The 25,295-nt window shown below is 37.5% G+C and overlaps 1 protein-coding gene across 1 annotated transcript in view; it reads right to left on the bottom strand.

Moving 5' to 3' along the window:
* KCNQ3 (potassium voltage-gated channel subfamily Q member 3) overlaps positions 1-25,295 on the bottom strand; it is a 1,103,931-nt gene that overhangs the window by 796,622 nt on the left and 282,014 nt on the right. Inside the window, exon 6 of the mRNA XM_044066246.1 lies at positions 3,909-4,019. Coding sequence (XP_043922181.1) covers positions 3,909-4,019 — 111 coding nt within the window. The remainder of the gene's footprint in view (positions 1-3,908; positions 4,020-25,295) is intronic.

Consider the following 25,295-nt stretch of genomic DNA (forward strand, 5'->3'; position numbering starts at 1 on the left):
ATGGGTATGATTCACTCCGGACCCACGGCCTCCAGAAGGGATTGGACCTGAGCTGTCGACTGCCAAAGTGCCCAAAGGAAGGGATGGCTTTGAAAAGGTCCCAGCCTCCTGGCCCCTGCACCGACTCCATGGCTTCGAGACTTGCTGTACTCCAAAAAGGCCCCATCTCTAAGCAATTTTCTGTGATACGCTCTTTCAGCTTATAGCTGCACTTACCCACATAAAAGGCAGCACATAATGTATAAGTTAAGTATATAATGTTTGTAGAGTCACAGGTAGCAAATAGGTTAAAATATATTTCTTACCAGTTCCAAGATGTTCAAAGGTTTTATCATAAGTATAAATTTGCAACATATGCAGTTATAGCATGGGAAGGCCTCGTGTTTCCTACTCATTAGCGCCTCATTCTTCTCCAAAAAACTCTTTATAACAGAGCCTGTTCTTTAGATTACTACGGTTCCTATAGGCAAAGTTTGGACCCTCACCAGTAAGTGTTCTTAATTCACCCATACTCCCCAAAATTCCCCAATTTTTCTTTATCACTTCCTTCACTTTTTGTGTTCTTCTATTAAATGTTGTAACATATCTAATACATTATTTCTGACCTAAGCTAATATGTAACATTTCTGATGCCCTGGCCAAGCACATAACTGAATGTGGCCATGTGCATATATTTAAATTTAGAGTTATAGACCAAGTTATTGGGAATATTAGAGGTGGAGATCTTAATAATTTATTAGAATGTAGAGAACATGAATGGACAGTAAGGTTGCAAGCTGACAGCATACCAGGTTTGAATACATCAGTAAGCACCAAGCTGATATAGGCTAAAAAACAAATGCAGTATAAGAAATAAAAAATGCAGGCATTTTTGATGTTTTCTTTATTTTTTTTTTTTATTTCTTTTTTGAATAAAGATTTTGTGTATGTGTGTATATATATATATATAGGTGTGTGTGTGTGTGTGTGTATGGGTCTACTTCAGATCACTGAAATCCCATTTCATTGACTTTCATTTCACTGAGACCATATCACCTAATTTTCAAAATACTGAAAATTCATTTGACTGAATTTCATTTCACTGAATTGTAAGTTATAGACTTCCCAGCAGTTGTGGCAGCGTGTAGAGTACTGTGAGGCAAGTAAAAGGTGTATGCCCTTTTCTCCAGTGGAGTGCGATCCTGGAGTTAGCATATATAGTTAGGGGGTGTGTAGTCCCCCACTTAGTTTGGTTTTATATTGTCTGGTTTCTGTTAAGAGGATAAGTACGTAGTTTTTAAGTTGTAGAAAGAGGTAGCCATTAGTTTTGTGAGTATGTTTGTCTATGGTTTCCCATTTCGTCTTTGGAAATTTAGCACTGTAAGCTGTCGATGAAATGAGATTCAGTGCAATGAGTTGTCAGTGTTGTGAAATTTAGGTGATATGGTCTCAATGAAATGAAAGTCAGTGAAATGGGAATTCAGTGATCTGAAGCAGACCCATATATATGTATATATATATATATATATATATATATATATATATATATATACATATACACACACACATATATATATATATATATATATATATATATATATATATATATATACACACACACACACATATATATATATATATATATAAACAGCCTTCGCTGAAGGGTGAATGTCGAGCTGGCACCTAGGCGTTCGTGAAAATCTACTGCCAATCATTAGTGGACCGGAATTCCGCTGTGGCGACCCCTAACTGGGAAAAGCCGAAAGACAACAACATATATATATATATATATATACACACACACACACACACACACACACACACACACACACACACACACACACACACACACACACACACACACACACACATACACACACACACACACACACACACACACATACCTATATTTAGATATAAAGCAATGAGTAAAAAGGTCACACAGAAAAAACAATCAGTTAAAAAACAAAAATAAAATCTAGCAAAACTAGACTTTCCACTGTGTGATTCCATAAACGTATTGTATTAGAGGTGACATGGGGTATATGCAAATTACCCTTTAAGGACATCAGGTGTTTCAGCTAAATGGCAAATCTGAATGTCCATGACTTTTTCTTTTATGTCTCTTTATGGATAAATTCAGGTCAATAAAGCCAAACCCCACTAGCTGTGGACATGCATGTTTCTGCCTTCTTATGGCATCATCAGCACAGCATAAGTGGAAGGTTTGGCTAATATTTGGAAACACAGCGTTGTCGTACCCAACTGATATCTATAAACCTTAGGGTGACTGCAAAATATCCCAACTAACAAACTAAAAAATGAGTACAAAGGTCAGATATGCCATTTAGCTGAAACACCTAATATCCTTAAAGGGTAATTTGCATAAATACCATGTCGCCTCTAATACAAGAGGTTTAAGGAATCACAGAGTGGTAAGTCTAGATTTGCTAGATTTTTCTTTTAGTTGGGTACGACAACCCTGTGTTTCCAAATGTTAGCCAAACATTCCGCTTATGCTGTACTGATGATGCCATAAGAAGGCAGAAACATGCATCTCCACAGCTAGTGGGGTTTGGCTTCATTAGTCTGAATTTGTCCATAAACAGATATAAAAGAAAAAGTCATGGACATTCAGATTTGCCATTTAGCTGAAACACCTGATGTCATTAAAGGGTAATGTGTATATATCCCATGTTGAATCTAATACAAGAGGTTTAAGGACTCACACAGTGGAAAGTCCAGCTTTGCTAGATTTTTCTTTTTGTTTTTTAATATATTAAGATATAGATATATGTATATGTATAAACACACATACACACACACACACACACACACACACACACACACACACACACACACACTGGTCTCTTTTATTTGACTGGCACAAGCATTTATCACATACTAAGATTCTAAGAAAATCTGTTGGTTGTGTAGTCAGTTGAATTATGCTATAGCTGATCTTCAGGAGTTCACCTTTGATAATATAATTCAGGACTTTTTCCCTTTCTTGATGGTTGTGCAACCTTGGAATCAATTTATTTAAGTTTTGTGGTTTGAAAGTAGAGCAATGGAAAATGAAGCCTCTCCCCATATGAAAGCAACTTTTCACTGTTAGTAAGAAGTTGCAAATGTAGCACATTAGCTTACATTTATAATCATTTTATTTATATTATTTTAACTTGTGAAAATGGTTATAGCTGATGAGATTGCTTGATGTGTCATTTTGATTAATATCATAGGTGAGAATTCATATATATATATATATATATATATATATATATATATAGATAGATAGATAGATAGATATAGATATATTTATATATATTACTATAATAACCCCCCCACACACACACACAAACACAGTTCTGAAACAGAAGAGACACGGAAGAGAAGAGAAAGAAAAATGGAGGCTGCAAGATGAAGTGTAGCTTACACATGAATGCCCAGATTTAATATACAGACATAATTATGCTGCATACACTTTTATCATCAGACTGTTTTTAATCTTTCATATAACTAATCCTTCAAATGAAGCTACATAAAGCTTTCCATTATAATTTAAGGCTTCATAGCATTTCTAAATGATTAGTCATACACTTCTGCAGAAGCATAAAGTCTTCTTTAAATTAATTATGTTTTTGTTACTTTAAAATAACACCACCCACATATATTAAATGTTCATGTTGCCAAATATCTGTACATGTATCAAATTCATTTATAGAGATTATTATTCTTCAAACAATATCAGAAATGTGTTTCAAATTTTATGCCTTCAGAGTAAGCAATTCAACAGGAATTTTTTTTTATAATATTATCAGCTACTTACGTAAATGGTTTATCTGTTATTGGAGCATTGCGGCTCCTCATAGTTTATAGCAAGTAAAACATTAAACAAAAATCAAAATGCATGGACCATTGTTACTTACAGCAGGAAGAGCAAAAAATGAAACTCCAATAAGGGAAAATGTGGCAGCTAAAAGGCGACCTGGCCATGTCTTCGGAGTCTTGTCTCCATAGCCAATTGTTGTAAGAGTAATCTGCAAGGGACAAAAATAGGAGGTCAATATACAGGAGTTTCAGTAAAATGAATTAACCATAAATAAGAAAATGGAAGCATGCAACTTACAACTCTATATTACATTTCTCCATAGAAGTGTCTTTGGGAATATCACAGACTCTGAACTTTAAAGTACAGTTAACTGCATGAAATATTGCAACTTCCACAGTTACTATTGGGCACCATGGAGAATCTGTGTGAATTTGTGCACTGACTGCAGCTGGTAAAGTACTAGTGAGAATATGAGAAAGTAAATACTCATGGCATATGAAGAATAGGATACACCTTGTACGAAGATGCCATAAAGGGATCAAAAAGTGCAGAAAGGTTAGAATGCAACATTTACTGTACAGGCTGTTAGGTGGACCAAATAGCCTATGGGCAGGATTGCTTTGGGCAGTGGAGTTCTAGGGTTATATCTTCATGTGGCTCATATGAAACCATAATTCTGTACCTTCCCTAAGGGGAAATGCACTTTTTAAAACTGAAGAAGGAAAGAGGTCTAATACAAAACATTGCACAGCTGATTGCAGTGGCATGCACAGAATGTTAGTGGTAACACTGCCATCTTTCAAAATGTAGTGCATCTTAACACCAAAAAGTTATAACTATGAGGATACAGAAATGCTCTTTTGGGAGCTATTCTGACATGTGCCTCTGGAACTTTGCTAAGTGCTACTATTCCTGTGACTCATATGCCTTGTACAATATTGGACTATTCTGCATTTGGCTAAGTGCAGTGTCACTGAGCAGCTTGTGAATACATTCTTAGAGTGGTTCAATGAAAACAAATGTATTTCTATTGTTCAAAGCAATCACACAGTTTATGCAAGATCTATATATGTGTTAAGGGGTACTTCATTTTCCCCACTGTTGTGCTGTGGAATTAGTATACAAAAGTATGAGGGGAATATGAGACCTGTTTCTCACAAAAGAGGTACAGGTGGCTTGCCTCTCTCTCTGAAAAAAATAATATATTTGTGTGTGATTTTTGTCCTTTACAAGCTATAGTTCATTCAGTTTACAAAAATTAATGAAAGGTAAGTCAAAGAGCAGTGAATCAAACTAACATACGAAATGCCATATTACAATGTTGTGTCAAACATCTCCAACACTTCCTTAGTACAACCACTTCATTTTTAGGATCTGGACATTCATAATCCTTGCAAACTGATGTCACCTATTTACCACATAATTTTGTGCACCTCCATGTTTATTATGCCCCTACAGGGGGAGTTTTGGCTGGATCACATACTTGGTTTTCAAAGTGAAGTAAACTTGATGAAACATAGCTTAGAAGATAGATGTCACAAACATGTCTGGGACTTGCCTACATCCTTATTTGTTCTACTGTCATAACAGTTCCAGCCTCGTGCTATGTCTACCTATTCTGATGCAAGAAGTCTCTAAGAGTTAAAAATGGCACAACTTCTGATGCAAGGTGTTACTCGTCAGTCATACCTAGTATGACAAAAATGGAACAATTTACAGCTTTGAAGACTGTACTATGTTTTACATGTTACCACGGTAGCTTTAGAAACATACAAATTCTCTCATGAGCTACTGCCTTCAAATTAATGAATACATACATACTATTTACACATTTCAGTTAACCACTGGAAGTACTGTAGAGCTAAAATTACATCTTACCTACACGTACAATATATTGCTTTATTTAAAAAAAAAATATTCTAGATACTGAACAGCTGGGTGAAGTTCTTTTTGATCTGAGTCAATACCTGAAGGGGTGTGATTTGTTAGGATAGCATATTGTGTTTCTCCTCTTTTCTCCAAGCCATCTCATACTGACAGGGTCACAGTTTCTTACTAAGCTTACAGTCAAGAAAACTATTGAGAAAGGCAGACATATCACATAATATCGGTGGCAGATTAATAGTGTCCACCAGTAAAATTTCCGCAAATAATACCCAAGATGAAAATTTGTAATCACCCAGCCAGTCATCCAGAATATTTTAAATGTTGCTAGCACAGTACTTTGCTTAATACATAAGGAGATCTTATTCAAAACTGGGTTAGGTACTTGTCTCACCAGCTGGTATTTTCAAAGTGGTAGAGCAGATGTTTGCTTTGCTACTGGTTCTACTTAAATGAAGGAGTTCAAACAGTGTGGTACCATTCAAAGAATGAAACACTAAAGAGTAATCACCTCGGGAGCCTATACAACACTGAGTTGTGAGATAGAGCCGTTAGTCTATTAGATTATTCCAGGGTACTGAAGAGGAAGCACAGAGAGCTCTGAAGCTGGTTTAGGTGCTTTTAAAGACAGAAGCCAAACAGAGTTATATTCAATGATAGCTTTAATAAGGGTAGGGGGATAAGGTGGGCCTTTATCTTCTTTGGTCCTTGAAGAGATACAACAAAATTTAAGTTGTGCTACTTATAAAGGTTTTCTAACCAGATTTAAGTGCAGTGTTGTTGTCATGGTATGCAGTGATGCTGCGTTTCTTGACATTACAGATAAGCCCATGACTAACACACCAAACATTTGTGTGGTTCAGCCTTTGTTGGAGAACTTGAGTGTCAGAATTTGTTTTGATAACCTCCAGTCTGCAATCATCAATAAACTTTGTGGGAAAAGAACAACCATAGAATATATTGCTTATTGGTAAAAGAATATAGTCATGTAAGCAAACTTCCCATAACAGTAGATGTTCAAATGATTACTGCTTAGTAGCCTAAGCTATATGGGTTACATTCTGCATATGATATAACAGCCAGCCACCTTCAAAAGCTTCAGGGCATCTTCTGTGCACCCAAGCCATTAGTTAGTTTAAGCTGAACTGACTAAGAAAATTATTTTGGTGCCAAGGCCTTCAGAGCTTTCATGTCAACTGAGAGAGGCAGGTTAAGCCCAGAGAGGATGCTGCTAAGAAAAGAAAAAGTACACGTCTACACCCTGGCATAAAAAACACACACAAAAAAAATCAGAAACAAGAGGGATGGACAGAGGAAACAGCTGCTGCAAGAGTGATCACTCGAACATCTATTGTTGTAGTAAGTTTACTTACTCATTTGTACTGTGTTCTTCATATTGATCGCTGCTGCAGTAGCCTAAGCTATATGGGAAAATTACCCCAGCTTAAAACAACTGGGAGATGGAAGGGTCTAGGAGCCCATGGAGAATAATCCCAGCAAAGCCTGTCCTAGACCTGCAGAAGGAAATCTAGTTATAGTGCTTTAAAAAAGTATGCACAGAAGACCACGTTGTTGCTTCTAGAATACTTATACAGTCCAACACTTTCCAAAAACCCCTAGGTGAAGCCAGGGACCTCCTGGAACGAGTCTTGACCTTGGCTGGGATAGTTTTGTTGTGGTGGGAATAACAGAAGGTAACAACTTGAAACAGCCACTTGGAAATAATCTGTTTTGATACAGGATGTTCCTTCTTCTTACCTTCACAAGAAATGAACAAGTGATCAGAAGCCCTGAAAGATTTTACCTGAGTTTTCTGTGGACATTCAAGGAATTAAGTATCCTTTCACCTTCAATTTTTGGGTTTGGGAAAGAAATCAAGGAAATGGAGAGATCAGCATAAAGAAAATGTGGATGCCACTTAAGACGTAAAGGAAAAACTAGTTCTCATAGAAACCCAATGCCTGTGAAGTATGAGATACAACTGACCCATCATAAGAGCTTGCAACTCAGATATTCTTCCTGCAGAATTCAGACCAATCACCAAAGCTGTTTTCCATGTTAAGAACTTCAAGTCAACCAGATAAGCTGGTTCAAATGGAGCAAGTCTAAGGTTCTATAACACATAATTAAGGTCCCATGGAGGAGTCACTGGTTTTCTAGGAGGCTTCTTATGAAACAATTCTTTCAAAAACATTTTCACATAAGACTGGTTTTAAAGAGGGGATCCATGGTCATACATGCTGAAAGGGCTGATAAATTACCTTGACAGAATAGTAATATAGGCCATAGGATAGTAACTCACACAAATACTGTAACTGTAGAGAAACACTGGCCTTGAATGGGTGCTGGTTGTTTTGTTGGCACCAACTAGAAAACCTTTTCCATTTGCTTAAATATATATATGAGGTAATAGTAGCCGGCCTTCTTGCCTCCATTAGTACGTGCTGTACTTCCTCAAAAAACAGGTGTCTAAAGAGAGTTAAAAACCATATCGTCCAGGCAGTCAGTTGTAGTTGTTTGGGGTTGGGATGTAGCAAACACTTCTGATCTTGTATGAGCAAATCCAGCCTGTGAGGAAGCTTGTGGTAACTGCCTCTGGCCAGTTCCAAATAAAGGAAGAACCCCTGTTGCCTGAGCCAGAAGGGAGTCAACACAATGATCTTTGAGGAATCCTTCTGAATCTTCACAAGTACCCTGGAAATTAGTTGAAAGGATGGAAAGCATACAGGAACATTACTATCTAAGGAAAATAAAATAAATCTGTCTTCCAGGTCTTGAATAAGTCCTGGAAAATAATTTTGCCAGTTGATTGTTTAGAAAGGAGGCAAAAAGGTCCATCTAAGGAATCCCCCACAGATGGATCAAATATTGGATAACCCCATAATTCAGTTTCCATTCATACAGGTCTGCCTTGATCCTATTCAGCTTGTCTAACACACAATTTTGCTCTAACAGAATGTAATACACCTGTATAGAGAGTGTGCACTAACATGGCCAATCTGCACAGGGGGTAAGATCTGGCTTCCCTTGTATCTTTATGTACCACATCACTGTACACTTGAAGGGGCCCTGGGGATCACAAAATTATCTCCAGAAGAAATGAACACCACTACAAAACCACTGAAAAAGCTAACCGGTTACCTGTAAAAAAAATATGGTGACTTTCTACTTGCCTTTCAACTATTCAAACTTATCAAGAAAGATACCGTCCCCTTAACAGCCTACAGATTATTCAGAGATGCACCAACATACACCCTTAGACACATTAACTACTCATGTCCTCTCCTCCTAACCTCCAAAACTAGGCTTCACTGCATAGCTCATGCTTTCTCAGTCCTTGGTCTCAAATTGTGGGAATCTCTCCCTCCCTTTCTTAAAGATAATTCCTCTTACCCCATCTTCCAATCAGAAATAAAAATGCATTTCAAGACTCTAGGAAAATGCAAATGTTATCTCTTTGGTCATATAACTTAACCTCTTCATACTCTTCTTCCTTCTACATACCTTCCTTTCACTCTGTTTTTCTCACTCTGTTGTTTATTGTGATTCTTTCAGCAAGCCAACTCTGATTTCCACTCTGTTTATAATGCATGTATAATATTGTGTTTTGTCAGTCATTCTTTATATAATGTAATTTATCTATTGCCTTTATACCCTCAAACTAACTACGATATTCACTTTGTATATATATATATATATATATATATATATATATATATATATATATATATATATATATATATATTATATTATATTTTGTTGTTCACTCAGTATATACTGCCTTGTTTCTATTGTGTTTGTATTTGTGTTGAAAAAGTCCAATGGGATCAGTGCTCTACCCTGGTTAATAAATTCAAAATAAATAAAATCTGGACGAAAGGGAACGTGATAAACCTCTTATGAGGGGTAACAGGTTGTAAAGTAAAAGCACTTTAAACTTGGGTATTATCATAAACTGGTTTGAGAAAGAAAAATCTCAAACTGGTCTCTAAGAATTTTCTTTCTTTGGCACTAAAAACATTCTTGAGTAAAAATCTCCCCCTAATTGAGAAAGAGGAACAGCTTTTTTTACTCCCTGAGATAGCAAATGGCGTAATACAGAAGGACAGAAGAGTCTAGTCTGGTGGATGACGAGGAAACCCCAAGAAGAGAAAAAGTTTCTCTCATTGCCAATTGTAGCCTAAAGGAATTACATTCAAGACTCATTTGTCAGAAATAATCTATTGCCAAAGACAGAACTGGACATTCAGACTTTCTGGAGGGATTAAGGGTCTGACAGGTGGGACAGGGGACAAGGTCCCGCATATAGTAATTCTGACTGATATGAAAGTCCTTTGTTCTGGGGGGTTCTGCTTTCTTTTTGGACCCTCCCTGCCACTGCTTTTCAAACTTCTGCTTATCAGCATTCTGCTGAGACTGTTTACCTTGTTTTTTTTTTTTTTTGTTTTTTTTTTACCACAGTTAGATAATGGAACAGAGAATCCCTTGGAAAACTCGGAGAAGGAGAGCTGAAAATCTAACAGATTCCCTGAATCTGAGTCAGCTTTCCTCTCTAATCACACTTTTTGATAACTTCTGCAGCAGAAAGTCTAAAAACTAAATCTTTATCCAAGGGACAATTAAAAATGTCCTTTTTTGATATATTCTGTGAGGTTCTGAGAATGCAGCCAGGTAAACCTCCTTAAAATAATTTCACTGGCAGCAGCTCTTGAAGTCATATCTACATAGTCGTTAACATATTTCAAACAATGAGTAGTGACTTCAGAAATAAAAGAAACTAAACTACACAATGCAGACTTTTCCTCACAAGCGGAAGGCAATGCCAAAATATTCCTCATACTTTCACAGTTAGTCAGGATAAACTTCAACATATGAGCCTGACAGCTTGGAATTATATTAAATAAATAAATAAATAATAATTTTGCAAACTCAGTAGCTCAACAGGTAGCACACTTGCCTTTGGTTCAGAATGGTGCGGGTTGTATTCCCACACCAGGTGCTTGGATTAATTTTGGGACTGGGAGTTACCATAATGGTTAAGGTGTTTATCTCATAGACACAGGGTACAGGGTTTTATTCCCACTTTTAAGGGAAATTGGTTATGCTTAAAACAGTCCAAAAGGGAAGCTAGCCTAGTACTTACTTATGAACCTATGAAAAATCAAGCTGGTAGAAGCAAACACTTTTTCTTTAAACTTATCAAAATCAATCTTTCTCATCCGTGTCTTCTGATAAGGATTAGAAGTAACTAAATGTTCAAGCAGCAGCTGGGTTTATTACAGCTATAGCTGTTCAATCTGTTCAGGGAATGGAGTAAAAAACTGAAAGAATTAGGAACTTTAGACAGTCTTCCCGCTTTCTTAGAGGTGTTAGATATTATGAATATAAGGCTGAGATTAATTCTGTTGTAAATATGCTGAAAGAAAAAGTTTGCTTGAATATATGTATAGAGTTCACAATGTGCATTCATACTATATGTATAACAGACAGGCTTCTCTTCACAGCATCAGAAAATGCCTAACAAAGCAATACTGGTAAACAAGCATTACATGATTTTCGCATATTTGTAGAACAAATATCTATTAACAGACATCCTTTTTTATAAATTCAGCAATACGTGATGTTTTTCCAGTAGGAACAGCTTATACAGATGTTTCCTTTCAGAATGGCATCCTCACATCAGCAAAAGTGCTTAAATCACAAAAGGACAATAGAAAAGTCTAAAAACAGACATTATGTGACTTCCCATAGAAGTCCAGAAAAATATACTGAGGAAATAACAATCTCTTGTGTGCGTGACTAGCTCTGTATATAGCTATTGTAGTAATTCAGTTATGTGAGAGAAGGACAGAGAGAGGTATTTTGTAGAAGTCATCATTCATATCTGTAATGAAGGAAAACTTTGTAAATATATGCTACAAATCTGACAGACTACGTGTGGTTTGTTATAAAATAAGTTATCTGTAACTGCTTATAGCTGCAAAATATATTTCTTTATCAGTGTGCAATTTGAAAGGCTTGGTGCTTTAAACAGACTACAGATGGAGTCATGCAGAGCTATGTGTCTCTGATTCAGCAGTAAACAGCAAGCAAGTAAGCAGCAAGTAAGCTCCATATAATTTTTCAAGAGGTAGCAAGTTGACTGTCAAGGAAATCACAGGCTGTGACAAAAAAACAACTTCCAAAGCTGACAGAACTTGGAGGGATAGGAGAAGGTTCTGGAAATTCTAAATGAAACAAATTATATTTTCTTAGGGACTGACAGACCTCATTATTCTCCCACTGAAAATTTTGAAGCATCCTTGAAATAGTCTGAGAAAAAGAGAGAGAGAATCCCTCACAGGGAGAATCAGATACCACACAATCCTCAGAATCTGAATCAGAAACCTAAGAAGAAGAAACTGCACCTGTTCCTTCACAACCTCCTGCATATTTCATTTATTGAACATTTCAGGGAAAGAGGAATCTCTTTTTGTTTTGCCAGAAACTGTCTTACAAGAAGGGTCAAGAGCCTGTAAAAAACTCTGAGATAAGCTAAATAAATTACTCCTGTCTAGGGCAACTGAGACAAGAGAAGAGCAGCTGACACAGGAGAAGATAAAGGTTTAGTATTTTTTCTCTTTTTGAAGAACAAATGTGCAAAATCAGAGCCAGTATTGCCAAAAGCAGCTTCACCAGGGATGGGCACAACAATCTGCCTAAGAAGGGGTACAATCTCTGTCCTTCTCCTATGACTGAAAGAGTGCACTGAGAGGATCCCAACAGCTTCAGAGGACATAGCAGCTATATGGACTACACCAGAGGGATAAGAAGAAAAAAACAGCTGTCTGAGGAACTAGCTGTGGCCACAGCACAGTCACCCACCTGTGGCTAAGGCAATTTGCCAGCATGCTGTGGTAGCAAAGGCTGCTTAACAATTTTTTTTTCTTTTTGTGGCTGGAAGAAGGTCTAACCAAAGGACATTTAAGCCATTTAATTGCTGGAGCCTGTGTTCTGAGAGACTGCTTTCCAATCTATCTGCAAATATACAGAGCTGAGTATATAATTTTTTGGTTTTAGAGGTTAATTGTTGCTTAGATCTCTGTTGAAACTGTTGTCTCCCTGTTCTGAGAGACTGCTTTCCAATCTATCTACAAATATACAGAGCCGAGTATATTTTTTTGGTTTTAGAGTTTGTACTGTTAGTTATTGCTTAGATCTCTGTTGAAACGCCCCCCCCCCTATTTTCTGCTGTGTCTTCAGTTGGTATAACTGTTTTTTACAACTTGTGTGTTATCTAACTCAAGGATCACTTGCATAAAATTAGACCTGTTAGTAACAGCCTGCATTTAATTGCTGGAACCTGTGTTCTGAGAGACTGACTGCTTTTCAATCTATCTGCAAATATACAGAGCTGAGTATGTTTTTTTTGGTTTTAGAGTTTGTTAATTGTTGCTTAAATCTCTGTTGAAACTGTTGTCTCTCAATTCTGAGAGACTGCTTTCCAATCTACCTGCAAATATACAGAGCTGAATATATTTTTTTGGTTTTAGAGTTTGTACTGTTAGTTGTTGCTTAGATCTCTGTTGAAACTGTCCCCCTCATTTTCTGCCGTGTCTTCGGTTGGTATAACTGGTATTTACAGCTTGTGTGTTATCTAACTCAAGGAGCACTTGCATAAAATTAGACCTGTTAGTAACAGCCTGCATTTAATTGCTGGAACCTGTGTTCTGAGAGACTGCTTTCCACTCTATCTGCAAATATACAGTGCTGAGTATATTTTTTGGTTTTAGAGTTTGTACTGTTAGTTGTTACTTATATCTCTGTTGAAACTGTTTTCCCCACCCCACCCCCTATTTTCTGCCATGTCTTCAGTTGGTATAACTGTTTTTTACAGCTTGTGTGCTATCTAACTCAAGGATCACTTGCATAAAATTAGACCTCTTAGTAACAGCCTGCATTTAATTGCTGGAAACTGTGTTCTGAGAGACTGCTTTTCAATCTATCTGCAAATATACAGAGCTGAGTATATATTTTTTTGTTTTTAGAGTTTGTTAATTGTTGCTTAGATCTCTGTTGAAACTGTTGTCTCCCTGTTCTGAGAGACTGCTTTCCAATCTATCTGCAAATATACAGAGCTGAGTATATTTTTTTGGTTTTAGAGATTGTACTGTTAGTTGTTGCTTAAATCTCTGTTGAAACTGCCCCCCCCCCCCAGTTTCTGCCATGGCTTCTGTTGGTATAACTGGTTTTTACAGCTTGTGTGTTATCTAACTCAAGGAACACTTGCATAAAATTAGAGCTGTTAGTAACAGCCTGCATTTATTTGCTGGAACCTGTGTTTTGAGAGACTGCTTTCCAATCTATCTGCAAATATACAGAGCTGAGTATATTTTTTTTGGTTTTAGAGTTTGTTAATTGTTGCTTAGATCTCTGTTGAAACTGTTGTCTCCCTGTTCTGAGTGACTGCTTTCCAATCTATCTGCAAATATACTGAGCTGAGTATATTTTTGTGGTTTTAGAGTTTGTACTGTTAGAAACTGCCCCCCCCCCCTATTTTCTGCCGTGTCTTCAGTTGGTATAACTGTTTTTACAGCTTGTGTGTTATCTAACTCAAGGATCACTTGCATAAAATTAGACCTGTTAGTAACAGCCTGCATTTAATTGCTGGAACCTGTGTTTTGAGAGACTGATTTCCAATCTATCTGCAAATATACAGAGCTGAGTATATTTTTTGTTGGTTATAGAGCTTAATTGTTGCTTAGATCTCTGTTGAAACTGTTGTCTCCCTGTTCTGAGAGACTGCTTTCCAATCTCTCTGCAAATATACAGAGCTGAGTATATTTTTTGGTTTTAGAGTTTGTACTGTTAGTTGTTGCTTAGATCTCAATTTAAACTGTTTTCCCCACTCCTACCCCTATTTTCTGCCATGTCTTCAGTTGGTATAACTGTTTTTTACAGCTTGTGTGTTATCTAACTCAAGGATTCCCTTCTCTCCGCGTGGCTGCTGTGCGTTCCCTGGCTTGTAGGTTTACATTTAAATTTGTGCATACTTTTTTTACCTAATTTCTCTACCTTGGGTTGTGCCCTCCTGGATCTCCTAACACCAGCTCTACTCACCTACCTCAGCCTGCCTGTGTATCTCCTCACCTGGGTAACAAAAGTACCCCCTGGACTGAATGGCAAGCTAAAACAAAAACATTGTGCATACATTTTTTACCTAATTTATCTACCTTGGGTTGTGCCCTCCTGGACTCCTAACACCAGCTCTACTCACCTACCTCAGCCTGCCTGTGTATCTCCTCACCTGGGTAACAAAAGTACCTCCACAAAAAACGAAAGAAGCAGCACACACTGGATAAAGAATAATTTTTACTGGATTCTGGTACCTCGGCCTTCGCCTTCACATGGAATAATGTTGTAAAATACAAACCAGTATAAATACACATCTTGCACAATTAATCATATCAATTAAATAATTAATCAATCAAAGTAAATACTTCACTAGTTAAAGAAATATACATACATATAAATAAACATATATAAATAAATATTCTACAGAATAAATATTACTTTATATGTTATGAAAAAGGTGAAAGGCTTGGTTTCTTTTCCCAAAGTGATGTCAAGAAATTGTATATCAAAAATCCAAATGATGCCAGATTTTTTATTTTGCCGAAAATACATAAAGATTTAATCAATCCACCTGGACGTCCAATAGTCTCGGGAAAAGGGGCTTTTTTACAAAATGTGGGTATATTTTTGGATTCTATACTAAAAGAATATTTAGTGAGAATTCCTTCCCATGTAAAGAACACAAAAGAAGTGTGTGATAGCTTCAGAGGAAAGATTTGGCATGATAATTATTATTGGGCCAGTGTGGATGTGGTTTCATTATACACGTCCATTTCTACGAAATGGGGTTTAGAGGCTATCCATTCTTTTATGGGGGAAGGACCAAAAACCCACTTTATCATCTTATTGGTAGAATTTTGTCTCACTCATAATGTGTTTGAATTTAACAAAAAATATTACTTACAAAAAGAGGGAACGGCCATGGGTGCCAGTTTTGCACCATCTTATGCCATTCTATTTATGGGTTATTTTGAAAATGTATTCATTTATACAACAAAGTTTTTTCAAAATAAAGTTTTGATTTACAAGAGATTCATAGATGATCTTTTGTTTTTGTGCAGGGGTAACCCAGGAGAATTTGATGAATTTATTATGGGTTTAAAATCGAATCCATTTGGACTAGATTTTACATATCGGACTAATGTTAAAAACATGGATTTCTTGGATGTACATTTTTACATTAGTACAAATGGTACAATAGAACATAAACCATTTCATAAAAAGACAGCTGTCAATAATTTTTTGCATGCAAACAGTATGCATAGCCATTCCTTAATTGAGTCTTTGCCTTTTGGCGAATTTAGACGTATTGCTTCAAATACATCTGAGAATATATATGTACAAAGGGAATTTGACATCATTTGTAGAAAATTGATGAACAGAGGTTATTCCATGAATATTGTTTATTCAAATAGAACTAAAGTGGAAGAAATGTTAAATTTGAAGGAACAGGGAAATATAGTTAAAGACAGGAGGAGAACTGTGAACAATTCAATTTTGTTTAAGGAAAAAGTTCCTGTAGTGATGGATAAAATATTTTTTGTAAACAAATTCTCTCCTTTTTCTTCAATTTTGAAGAAAATTGTTCTGAATATGTGGCCCATTATAACGAGTGATGAATTTTTAGGGAACATCGTTCCACATAACATTGTTTTCTCTCATACAAGATGTAAAAATCTAAAGGAATTAATCAGAAGTAAGGGCAAAAAGGATAGGGCATCACATGCAGGCTCTTTTGCATGCAAGAAATGTAAAATCTGTGATAAAATTATTAATTTAGATGGTCATAATATTAATGGGGTGACATACCATGCTTTAGATCATTTCAACTGTAATTTCTCAGGGGTGATATATATTATAGGTTGTAACTGCATAGAACAAAAATGGTATATAGGACAAACAAAATGCAGGGTTAAGTTAAGAATCTTGGAACATCTGGGGGATATTAGGGACAACAGACTTCATAGTCCAGTTGCGTGCCACTTCCACCATTTTCATGGGGGGGATCATTCTGGTTTTAAATTCAGCATTTTGGCAAAACCATGGGGAATGGGAGAAAGTAATATTAATTTTCAGAATAAACTATTGAATATGGAATCTAGGTTTATTGTAAATTTTGGAACATTATTTCCCAATGGTATGAATTTAGAATCATAACATATAAAGTAATATTTATTCTGTAGAATATTTATTTATATATAAGTTTATTTATATGTATGTATATCTCTTTAACTAGTGAAGTATTTACTTTGATTAATTATTTAATTGATATGATTAATTGTGCAAGATGTGCATTTATACTGGTTTGTATTTTACAACATTATTCCATGTGAAGGCGAAGGCCGAGGTACCAGAATCCAGTAAAAATTATTCTTTATCCAGTGTGTGCTGCTTCTTTCGTTTTTTGTGGAGATTTCGTTGGATTTTGGATCCAGTAGTGTGTGTTTTTCTTTAACAAAAGTACCCCCTGGATTGAATGGCAAGCTAAAACAAAAATATTGTGCATACTTTTTTTACCTAATTTCTCTACCTTGGGTTGTGCCCTCCTGGACTCCTAACACCAGCTCTACTCACCTACCTCAGCCTGCCTGTGTATCTCCTCACCTGGGTAACAAAGGTACCCCCTGGATTGAATGGCAAGCTAAAACAAAAATATTGTGCATACTTTTTTTACCTAATTTCTCTACCTTGGGTTGTGCCCTCCTGGACTCCTAACACCAGCTCTACTCACCTACCTCAGCCTGCCTATGTATCTCCTCACCTGGGTAACACAAGTACCCCCTGGACTGAATGGCAAGCTAAAACAAAAATATTGTGCATACTTTTTTTACCTAATTTCTCTACCTTGGGTTGTGCCCTCCTGGACTCCTAACACCAGCTCTACTCACCTACCTCAGCCTGCCTGTGTATCTCCTCACCTGGGTAACAAAAGTACCCCCTGGATTGAATGGCAAGCTAAAACAAAAATATTGTGCATACTTGTTTTACCTAATTTCTCTATCTTGGGTTGTGCCCTCCTGGACTCCTAACACCAGCTCTACTCACCTACCTCAGCCTGCCTGTGTATCTCGTCACCTCGGTAACAAAAGTACCCCCTGGATTGAATGGCAAGCTAAAACAAAAATATTGTGCATACTTTTTTTACCTAATTTCTCTACCTTGGGTTGTGCCCTCCTGGACTCCTAACACCAGCTCTACTCACCTACCTCAGCCTGCCTGTGTATCTCCTCACCTGGGTAACAAAAGTACCCCCTGGATTGAATGGCAAGCTAAAACAAAAATATTGTGCATACTTTTTTTACCTAATTTCTCTACCTTGCGTTGTGCCCTCCTGGACTCCTAACACCAGCTCTACTAACCTACCTCAGCCTGCCTGTGTATCTCCTCACCTGGGTAACAAAAGTACCCCCTGGATTGAATGGCAAGCTAAAACAAAAATATTGTGCATACTTTTTTTACCTAATTTCTCTACCTTGCGTTGTGCCCTCCTGGACTCCTAACACCAGCTCTACTAACCTACCTCAGCCTGCCTGTGTATCTCCTCACCTGGGTAACAAAAGTACCCCCTGGATTGAATGGCAAGCTAAAACAAAAATATTGTGCATACTTTTTTTACCTAATTTCTCTACCTTGGGTTGTGCCCTCCTGGACTCCTAACACCAGCTCTACTCACCTACCTCAGCCTGCCTGTGTATCTCCTCACCTGGGTAACAAAAGTACCCCCTGGATTGAATGGCAAGCTAAAACAAAAATAGTATGTCATACAATATTGTATCTTCTACTAGATGTATAGGTTAATCTTGTGATACTTGTTAGGTGTCCTATTTAAACTGCCATATCAGCCAGCAGCCATAGCCCCCCACCCTCTGCTTGTTTTTCTTTCACTTCATCTCCACTTTCCCTAGTCTTCCCAGCCTTTCCAGTACTTCTACCCCCCTCTAGACACTTCCTTATAAATCACTTTTCTTCCCTCAGCCCTGCTTTAATCTATTCCTTTCATAGCCTGGATATCTTCCTACTAGCCTCTTGACTTTCTTCCACACTCTCCCATTCCATCTTCCAGATCCTCCAAACTTACCTGCTGAATTTGTCATATTTCACTGATTGCCTTCCTTGATAGTCCTCTCTTTTGTCTCTACCCGCTCCGTTCGCCCTGTGGGCTCACTCCGCTCCCCTACCCTGCCCCCAATTCCCACCCGCCCCCAGTACTCCTACATTTATTCCTCCTGAGGCCACACCCTCCAATCTCTACACCTATCACACATAACACATCATTAACACTAGCTACCTCCTTTTTCTCACCACACCCATTTACAACTAACTCTCATCCTTCCATTTCCTAACAACAAAGCTAATACTATATATCCTCTAGGCTTTTAACACCTACCTCCCACTTTTCTCAACCTCTATACCCTCTAAAATGACTACACCAATTAGCCCCCACAAAATATATTTCATTATTTGGGTCTTTTTAATACCTCCTCTAACAATCACATATCTCCATACCTCCTATGAACATTCACTCCACTATACTCTTCCCTTCCCATCAAAACACACCTCAACACCAACAATACCTTTCTCTCACAACCTCCTAAACCTCATTTTCAAACCCAACTACCTACTAGCCAAATATCACAGACTACAACACATTAAATACTCTAACCTAAAAACTAGAAAACTATTTGACTTCTATTGTAAACTGCAACAGCCTAACCTTTTAACACTCCCCCACTCACTATTAGATGGAGACATTCACCCCAACCCTGGCCCAATCTATTCCCGTATTAATGCAAACAACAAACAAAACATAACTAAAATCCAAACACCTAACAAACCTACCAACTCACTCTCAATAGCACATCTAAACATACGTAGTATTTGCAATAAAATTGCACAGGTACAAGCCCTATTACAATCTCACCCATTTGATATCCTATGTTTATCAGAAACATGGGTAAAACCCACCATTAAAGATAATGAAATTACCCCACCTGGCTACAATATCTTCAGACTTGACCGTACTTCCAAAAAGGGAGGGGGTGTGGCAATCCTCTATAAAACAGAGCTACAAGTCAGCACCTTACATCCTAACTTACCTATAGACTCTTCTGCAGAAATAATTATCTGTAAACTTCAGGTAAACACAAGTAAAACCATAAATATTATATGTGTTTATCTTCCCCCAGGAAATAACAGCAATATACTAGAGCATATCCTCAACTGGCTTTCTATTAATCTCCCACAAGAAACCATGGTCCTCGGCGACTTTAATATAGATTGGAATTCCTGTACTAATACTAATCCCTCTACCCACATTAACCTGTATGGCTTCTCACAACTTATAAACTCCCCTACCAGAACTAATAGACTCAATAACAAAGAAAGTACCTTGGATTGGATACTTACTAATAATCCTCAGCAATCCTACACAACAGGAACCCTTCCAGATGATATAAGTGACCACTCACTTACATATATTATCAGACATAAAACCAACATAATATTCCCTAACACTCTCAGAACAATATGCTCTAAAAAGGAATTTAACCCAGAACCTTTCCAAACAGAACTAAAACAATGTAATTGGATACCATTAAAATATCTCCCTCTAAATGAAGCAGTGGAATACTTTAACTCCACATTCTTAGCCACCCTGGATCACCACGCTCCAATTCGCTCTATTAGAATTAAAGCTAAACCAGCCCCTTGGCTCACTAACAATACTAAACAAAAAATCCAACTTAGAAACAAATCCTGGGCAAAATGGCGTACAACTAAGAATGCAACAGACCGCCAAACCTTTAGAGAACACAGAAACAATACAAAAAAAGCCATACTTCTAGACAAAAAGAATTATTATCTTCAGCTACAACAAACCTCTCTCAAAGAACCCAAAAATTTTGGACTTCTATTAATAATCTTCTTTACCCAGGCCAACTAATAACACCTAACCCACTAGGCTCTAACCCTGAGAATCCCACACAAACAGCAAATGCCTTTAAATCTTTCTTCACTGATACCATCCAAACTCTAGCTAGCCACCTATCTCCTGACACATCTAATCTGACCACTTCCTCTACAAATCCACCTCCTCTATTTCACCTCCAACCAGTATCTAACTCCTACATTTCCTCTCTTCTACAGAAGTTAAAACCTACCACCCCCTCAGCTGACAAACTCCCAGCAGAATTCTTGCAAAAAGGAGCGAAAGCTATTGCCTACCCTATTTCTATTCTGATAAATAGAACAATAAGTGAAGGAACTGTCCCTTCAATATGGAAAATTTCACACATCATCCCACTACACAAAGGTGGGAGCTCCAATGACTTTTCTAACTTTCGCCCCATAGCTTTATTTTCCCCTATCGCAAAAATTATGGAAAAATGCATCCATAAACAACTACTCAACCACCTTCTCCAGAACAACCTACTCGCTAACTGTCAACATGGCTTCAGACCTTTCCATAGTACCACCACTGCACTGCTATCATTCACAAACAGCATCAACAATAATCGTAACAATAATCGTCTTTCATCTGCAGTCTTCATTGACCTATCCAAAGCTTCTGACATGGTTAACCACCAACTACTACTCCATACACTGAATACTCTCTCACTCGATCCTCTTGTCTTGAACTGGTTTACATCTTACCTTGATAATCGCCACCAGGCTGTACTCTGGAAAAATAAAGTATCCGATTACCTTCCTATCTCTCTTGGTGTCCCTCAAGGATCTATATTAGGCCCACTCTTATTTTCCATCTTCATTAATGACCTGCAAACAGCCATTCCTTACTCCACCTGCATTCAATATGCAGATGATTCTACCATAATCTGCTCAGCCTCTTCTCAAATTGAACTACAGTCTCTTACCCAAAAAGCATTCAATACTGTTGAACTATGGTTTTCTCAACGCTGCCTCCTTCTGAATCCCAAAAAAACTAAACTGCTACTCTTCTCACCAACCCAAAAGTCCACATCTTTACCTTTCAGTCTCACTTCTAGCAGTGGTACTCTTATCTCTCCTGACCCTACCACTAAACTTCTAGGAATAACAATAGACAATAATCTAAACTTTGATACTCACATGAACACTACAATAAAGTCAGTCAACAAAAAACTGGGATCCCTCTATAGAATTAAACCTTATCTTACACCAGCAGCTAAGACTGCTATAGCCAGAACCCAACTAACATCCACCCTGCTTTATGCCTCTCCCATTTATACTAATCTCTCAAAGAACAACATCAGGAAACTAACTACTTCCTATAATAATATTACTAGATTTGCTACAGGCTCTCCTTACAGAACCCATCACTGTCTAAATCTTAAACAATTAAACTGGCTTGAATTTCTTAATCAGCTTCAATATCACCAGCTTATAATAGCCCATAAGACTCTATATCTACCTAACAATATCCCAGTACTCTCTAGCCTCATTACACCTTATAAAAACCTCACATCTCTACGCTCCTCTAACAAACTACTGATCAATATTACTAAACCCAACAACACAGCAGGTGAGTCTTTGTTCTCTAACTCTGTAGGAAAACTTTGGAATAAACTTCCCTCTGAAATCACATCTCAAACTTCTCTCTCACTTTTCAAAAGGAATTTGAAACTCTACCTTAACAACCACTGGCTATGTACCTGTACTAACCCTGACTTAATCTTCTCATATTCACTTATCCCTCCTCATCCCTTACTAGCTACCTTTTATGTATCAATAAACTACATTACTGCATATATCTTACAAGTATATATATCTACATCACACCTCAGTCCCTTACAAAATGACCATGTTAATTCTACTCTGTACCTTACAAAATGACCATGGTAACACCAATTTGTACTATTTGAAGAAAAAAAAAAACAAAAAAAAAGCAAAAACTTTTTTTTGTAATATTGCTGTCTCTATTATCTGTATAACTCCTGTTTTTAACTTTGTAAAGAAAATCTGTATTATTCTTGGAGCTTTTCTCCCCGGGCCTCTACTGAAAATGGACATGTCTCCAGCTAGACTAGCCCGGTCAACAAATGTAAAATAAAATAAATAAATAAAATAAAATAAAATTAGACCTGTTAGCAACAGCCTGCATTTAATTGCTGGAACTTGTGTTCTGAGAGACTGCTTTCCACTCTATCTGCAAATATACAGAGCTGAGAATATATTTTTTGGTTTTAGTGTTTGTTAATTGCTGCTTAGATCTCTGTTGAAACTGTTGTCTCCCTGTTCTGAGACTGCTTTCCAATCTATCTGCAAATATACAGAGCTGAGTATATTTTTTGGTTTTAGAGTTTGTACTGTTAGTTGTTGCTTAGATCTCTCTTGAAACTGTTTTCCCCACCCCACCACTATTTTCTGCTGTGTCTTCAGCTGGTATAACTGTTTTTTTACAGCTTGTGTGTTATCTGACTCAAGGATCACTTGCATAAAATTAGACCTGTTAGTAACAGCCTGCATTTAATTGCTGGAACCTGTGTTCTGAAAGACTGCTTTCCAATCTATCTGCAAATATACAGAGCTGAGTATATTTTTTGGTTTTAGATTCTGTACTGTTAGTTGTTGCTTAGATCTCTGTTGAAACTGTTTTCCCCACCCCCCACCCCTATTTTCTGCCGTGTCTTCAGTTGGTATACCTGGTTTTTACAGCTTGTGTGTTATCTAACTCAAGGATCACTTGCATAAAATTAGACCTGTTAGTAACAGCCTGCATTTAATTGCTGGAACTTGTGTTCTGAGAGACTGCTTTCCAATCTATCTGCAAATATATAGATCTGAGTATATTTTTTGGGTTTTAGAGTTTGTACTGTTAGTTGTTGCTTAGATCTCTGTTGGGACTGTTTTGTCCCACCCTCCCTCCCAATTTTTGGTTTGTAGTTTAAATTTGGTGGCTTTTGCAGGTGCTCGCCCCACTGTAGATTTGATATGGGACACTCTCCCAGTCCTATCTCTTTACCACATTCTACCTAATAAACTCTTTCTGCACTTGCTTTTAGTCCTTTTAAATTTAATGCATTTTTTAAACTGTGTTTGGTCTAATATTGCTACATACTCAAGTGTGCTAGCTTGCACTGCAAATGAATTGTTTTTACTACTGTTTTTGCTACTTTTCTATTAAAAAAAAAACAAACTGTAAGCCTGTTTCCTACCTTTCCTATAACTAGTGTTCTATATCCAGATTTGCTGTATCCAGGACTGTATGTAAGCTTCTGAGCCACCAAGCCTTTCTGTGTTGAAGGGAAGCCTTCTACCTTATCAGTGGGAGTGGTAAACACTACGTAACTTGTCTACCACATAAAGAGTGGATCTTGCCCTGTAATTGTAGTTATTGGCCGTTTGGGCAATCTCTTCAATCTCTCTCAACTTTCTGATTTGAAAGCCTGCATTTGCACTTATTTCTGTCCTGTAACTCGTCTTGGGCAGATACAGATTCTTAGTTTTAGCACTTAAATTTGCTTATTCGTGCTCAGCACTTATTCAGAACTTGTAAGCACTAAATAAGCTACTAATTACTAGCACTCAACCTTCCTCATTACCTAGAGGAAAACAGTTTTTGTACTTATTTTTCTCACTTGCTTAGAGAAAAAAAAGAAGTTATGTTCTTACCATAACGTTCCATGTGGAGTGTTCATCTCGCCTTTGTTTTTACACACGGGTTCGGAGCCGATCCTCGGCTCCGAGTCGGCCGCATAGCAAAGCTCTGCATCTAAGAGAAGCTCGAGACCGGGCTATATCCCACAATCCTCCCTGCCATTACTCAGATCTAGTTTGCAAGCAAACCAGAAAAAAATTAATAACCCTAATGTATCCAGGCTACAAACTGCTATGAATGAAAACATTCAGAGACACCATCTCACTGACAACCAACTAGGGGTAAAGAAAGATACCCGGAATAGGTAAGACATGTGGACCAGACTCTAGTCCTACTCGTTCTTCCAAACCGTGAGGGAGGGAAAGGGGGGGAATGTAAAAACAAAGGCGAGATGAACACTCCACATGGAACGTTATGGTAAGAACATAACTTCTTTATGTGAGAGTGTTCAATCTCGCCGTTTGTTTTTACACACGGGTAGCGTCCCTAGCTCCATCACCCTGAGTGACTCATGGAAGAACGTTCCTGAGCACAGTGGAACCAAACGATGTCCTGTCTTTGGAGGTTTTGTCAACCCTATAATGAGTGATGAAAGTATGTGGTTTAGACCACGTGGCTGCTGCACAAATCGTGTCCAAAGGTAGGCGAGCTGCATGAGCCAAGGAAGTGGAGACGGACCTAGTAGAATGGCCTTTGGTTTGGTGGGTAAGGCCTGGTTTGACTTAGAATACACAAAGGCTATACAATTAGTAAGCCATTTAGAAAGAGTGCGTTTTGTAACTGCCATGCCCTTTACATTATCTGCAAATGCAACAAAAAGTTGATCTGTTTTTCTGTAGTCTTTAGTCCTGTCTAAATAAAATCTGAGTTGCCTGTGGACATCTAACTTGT

This window comes from Protopterus annectens, chromosome 3.part1 (assembly GCF_019279795.1).
Source record: "Protopterus annectens isolate FY-2018-M chromosome 3.part1, PAN1.0, whole genome shotgun sequence".
In the NCBI taxonomy this organism is placed as follows: domain Eukaryota; kingdom Metazoa; phylum Chordata; order Ceratodontiformes; family Protopteridae; genus Protopterus; species Protopterus annectens.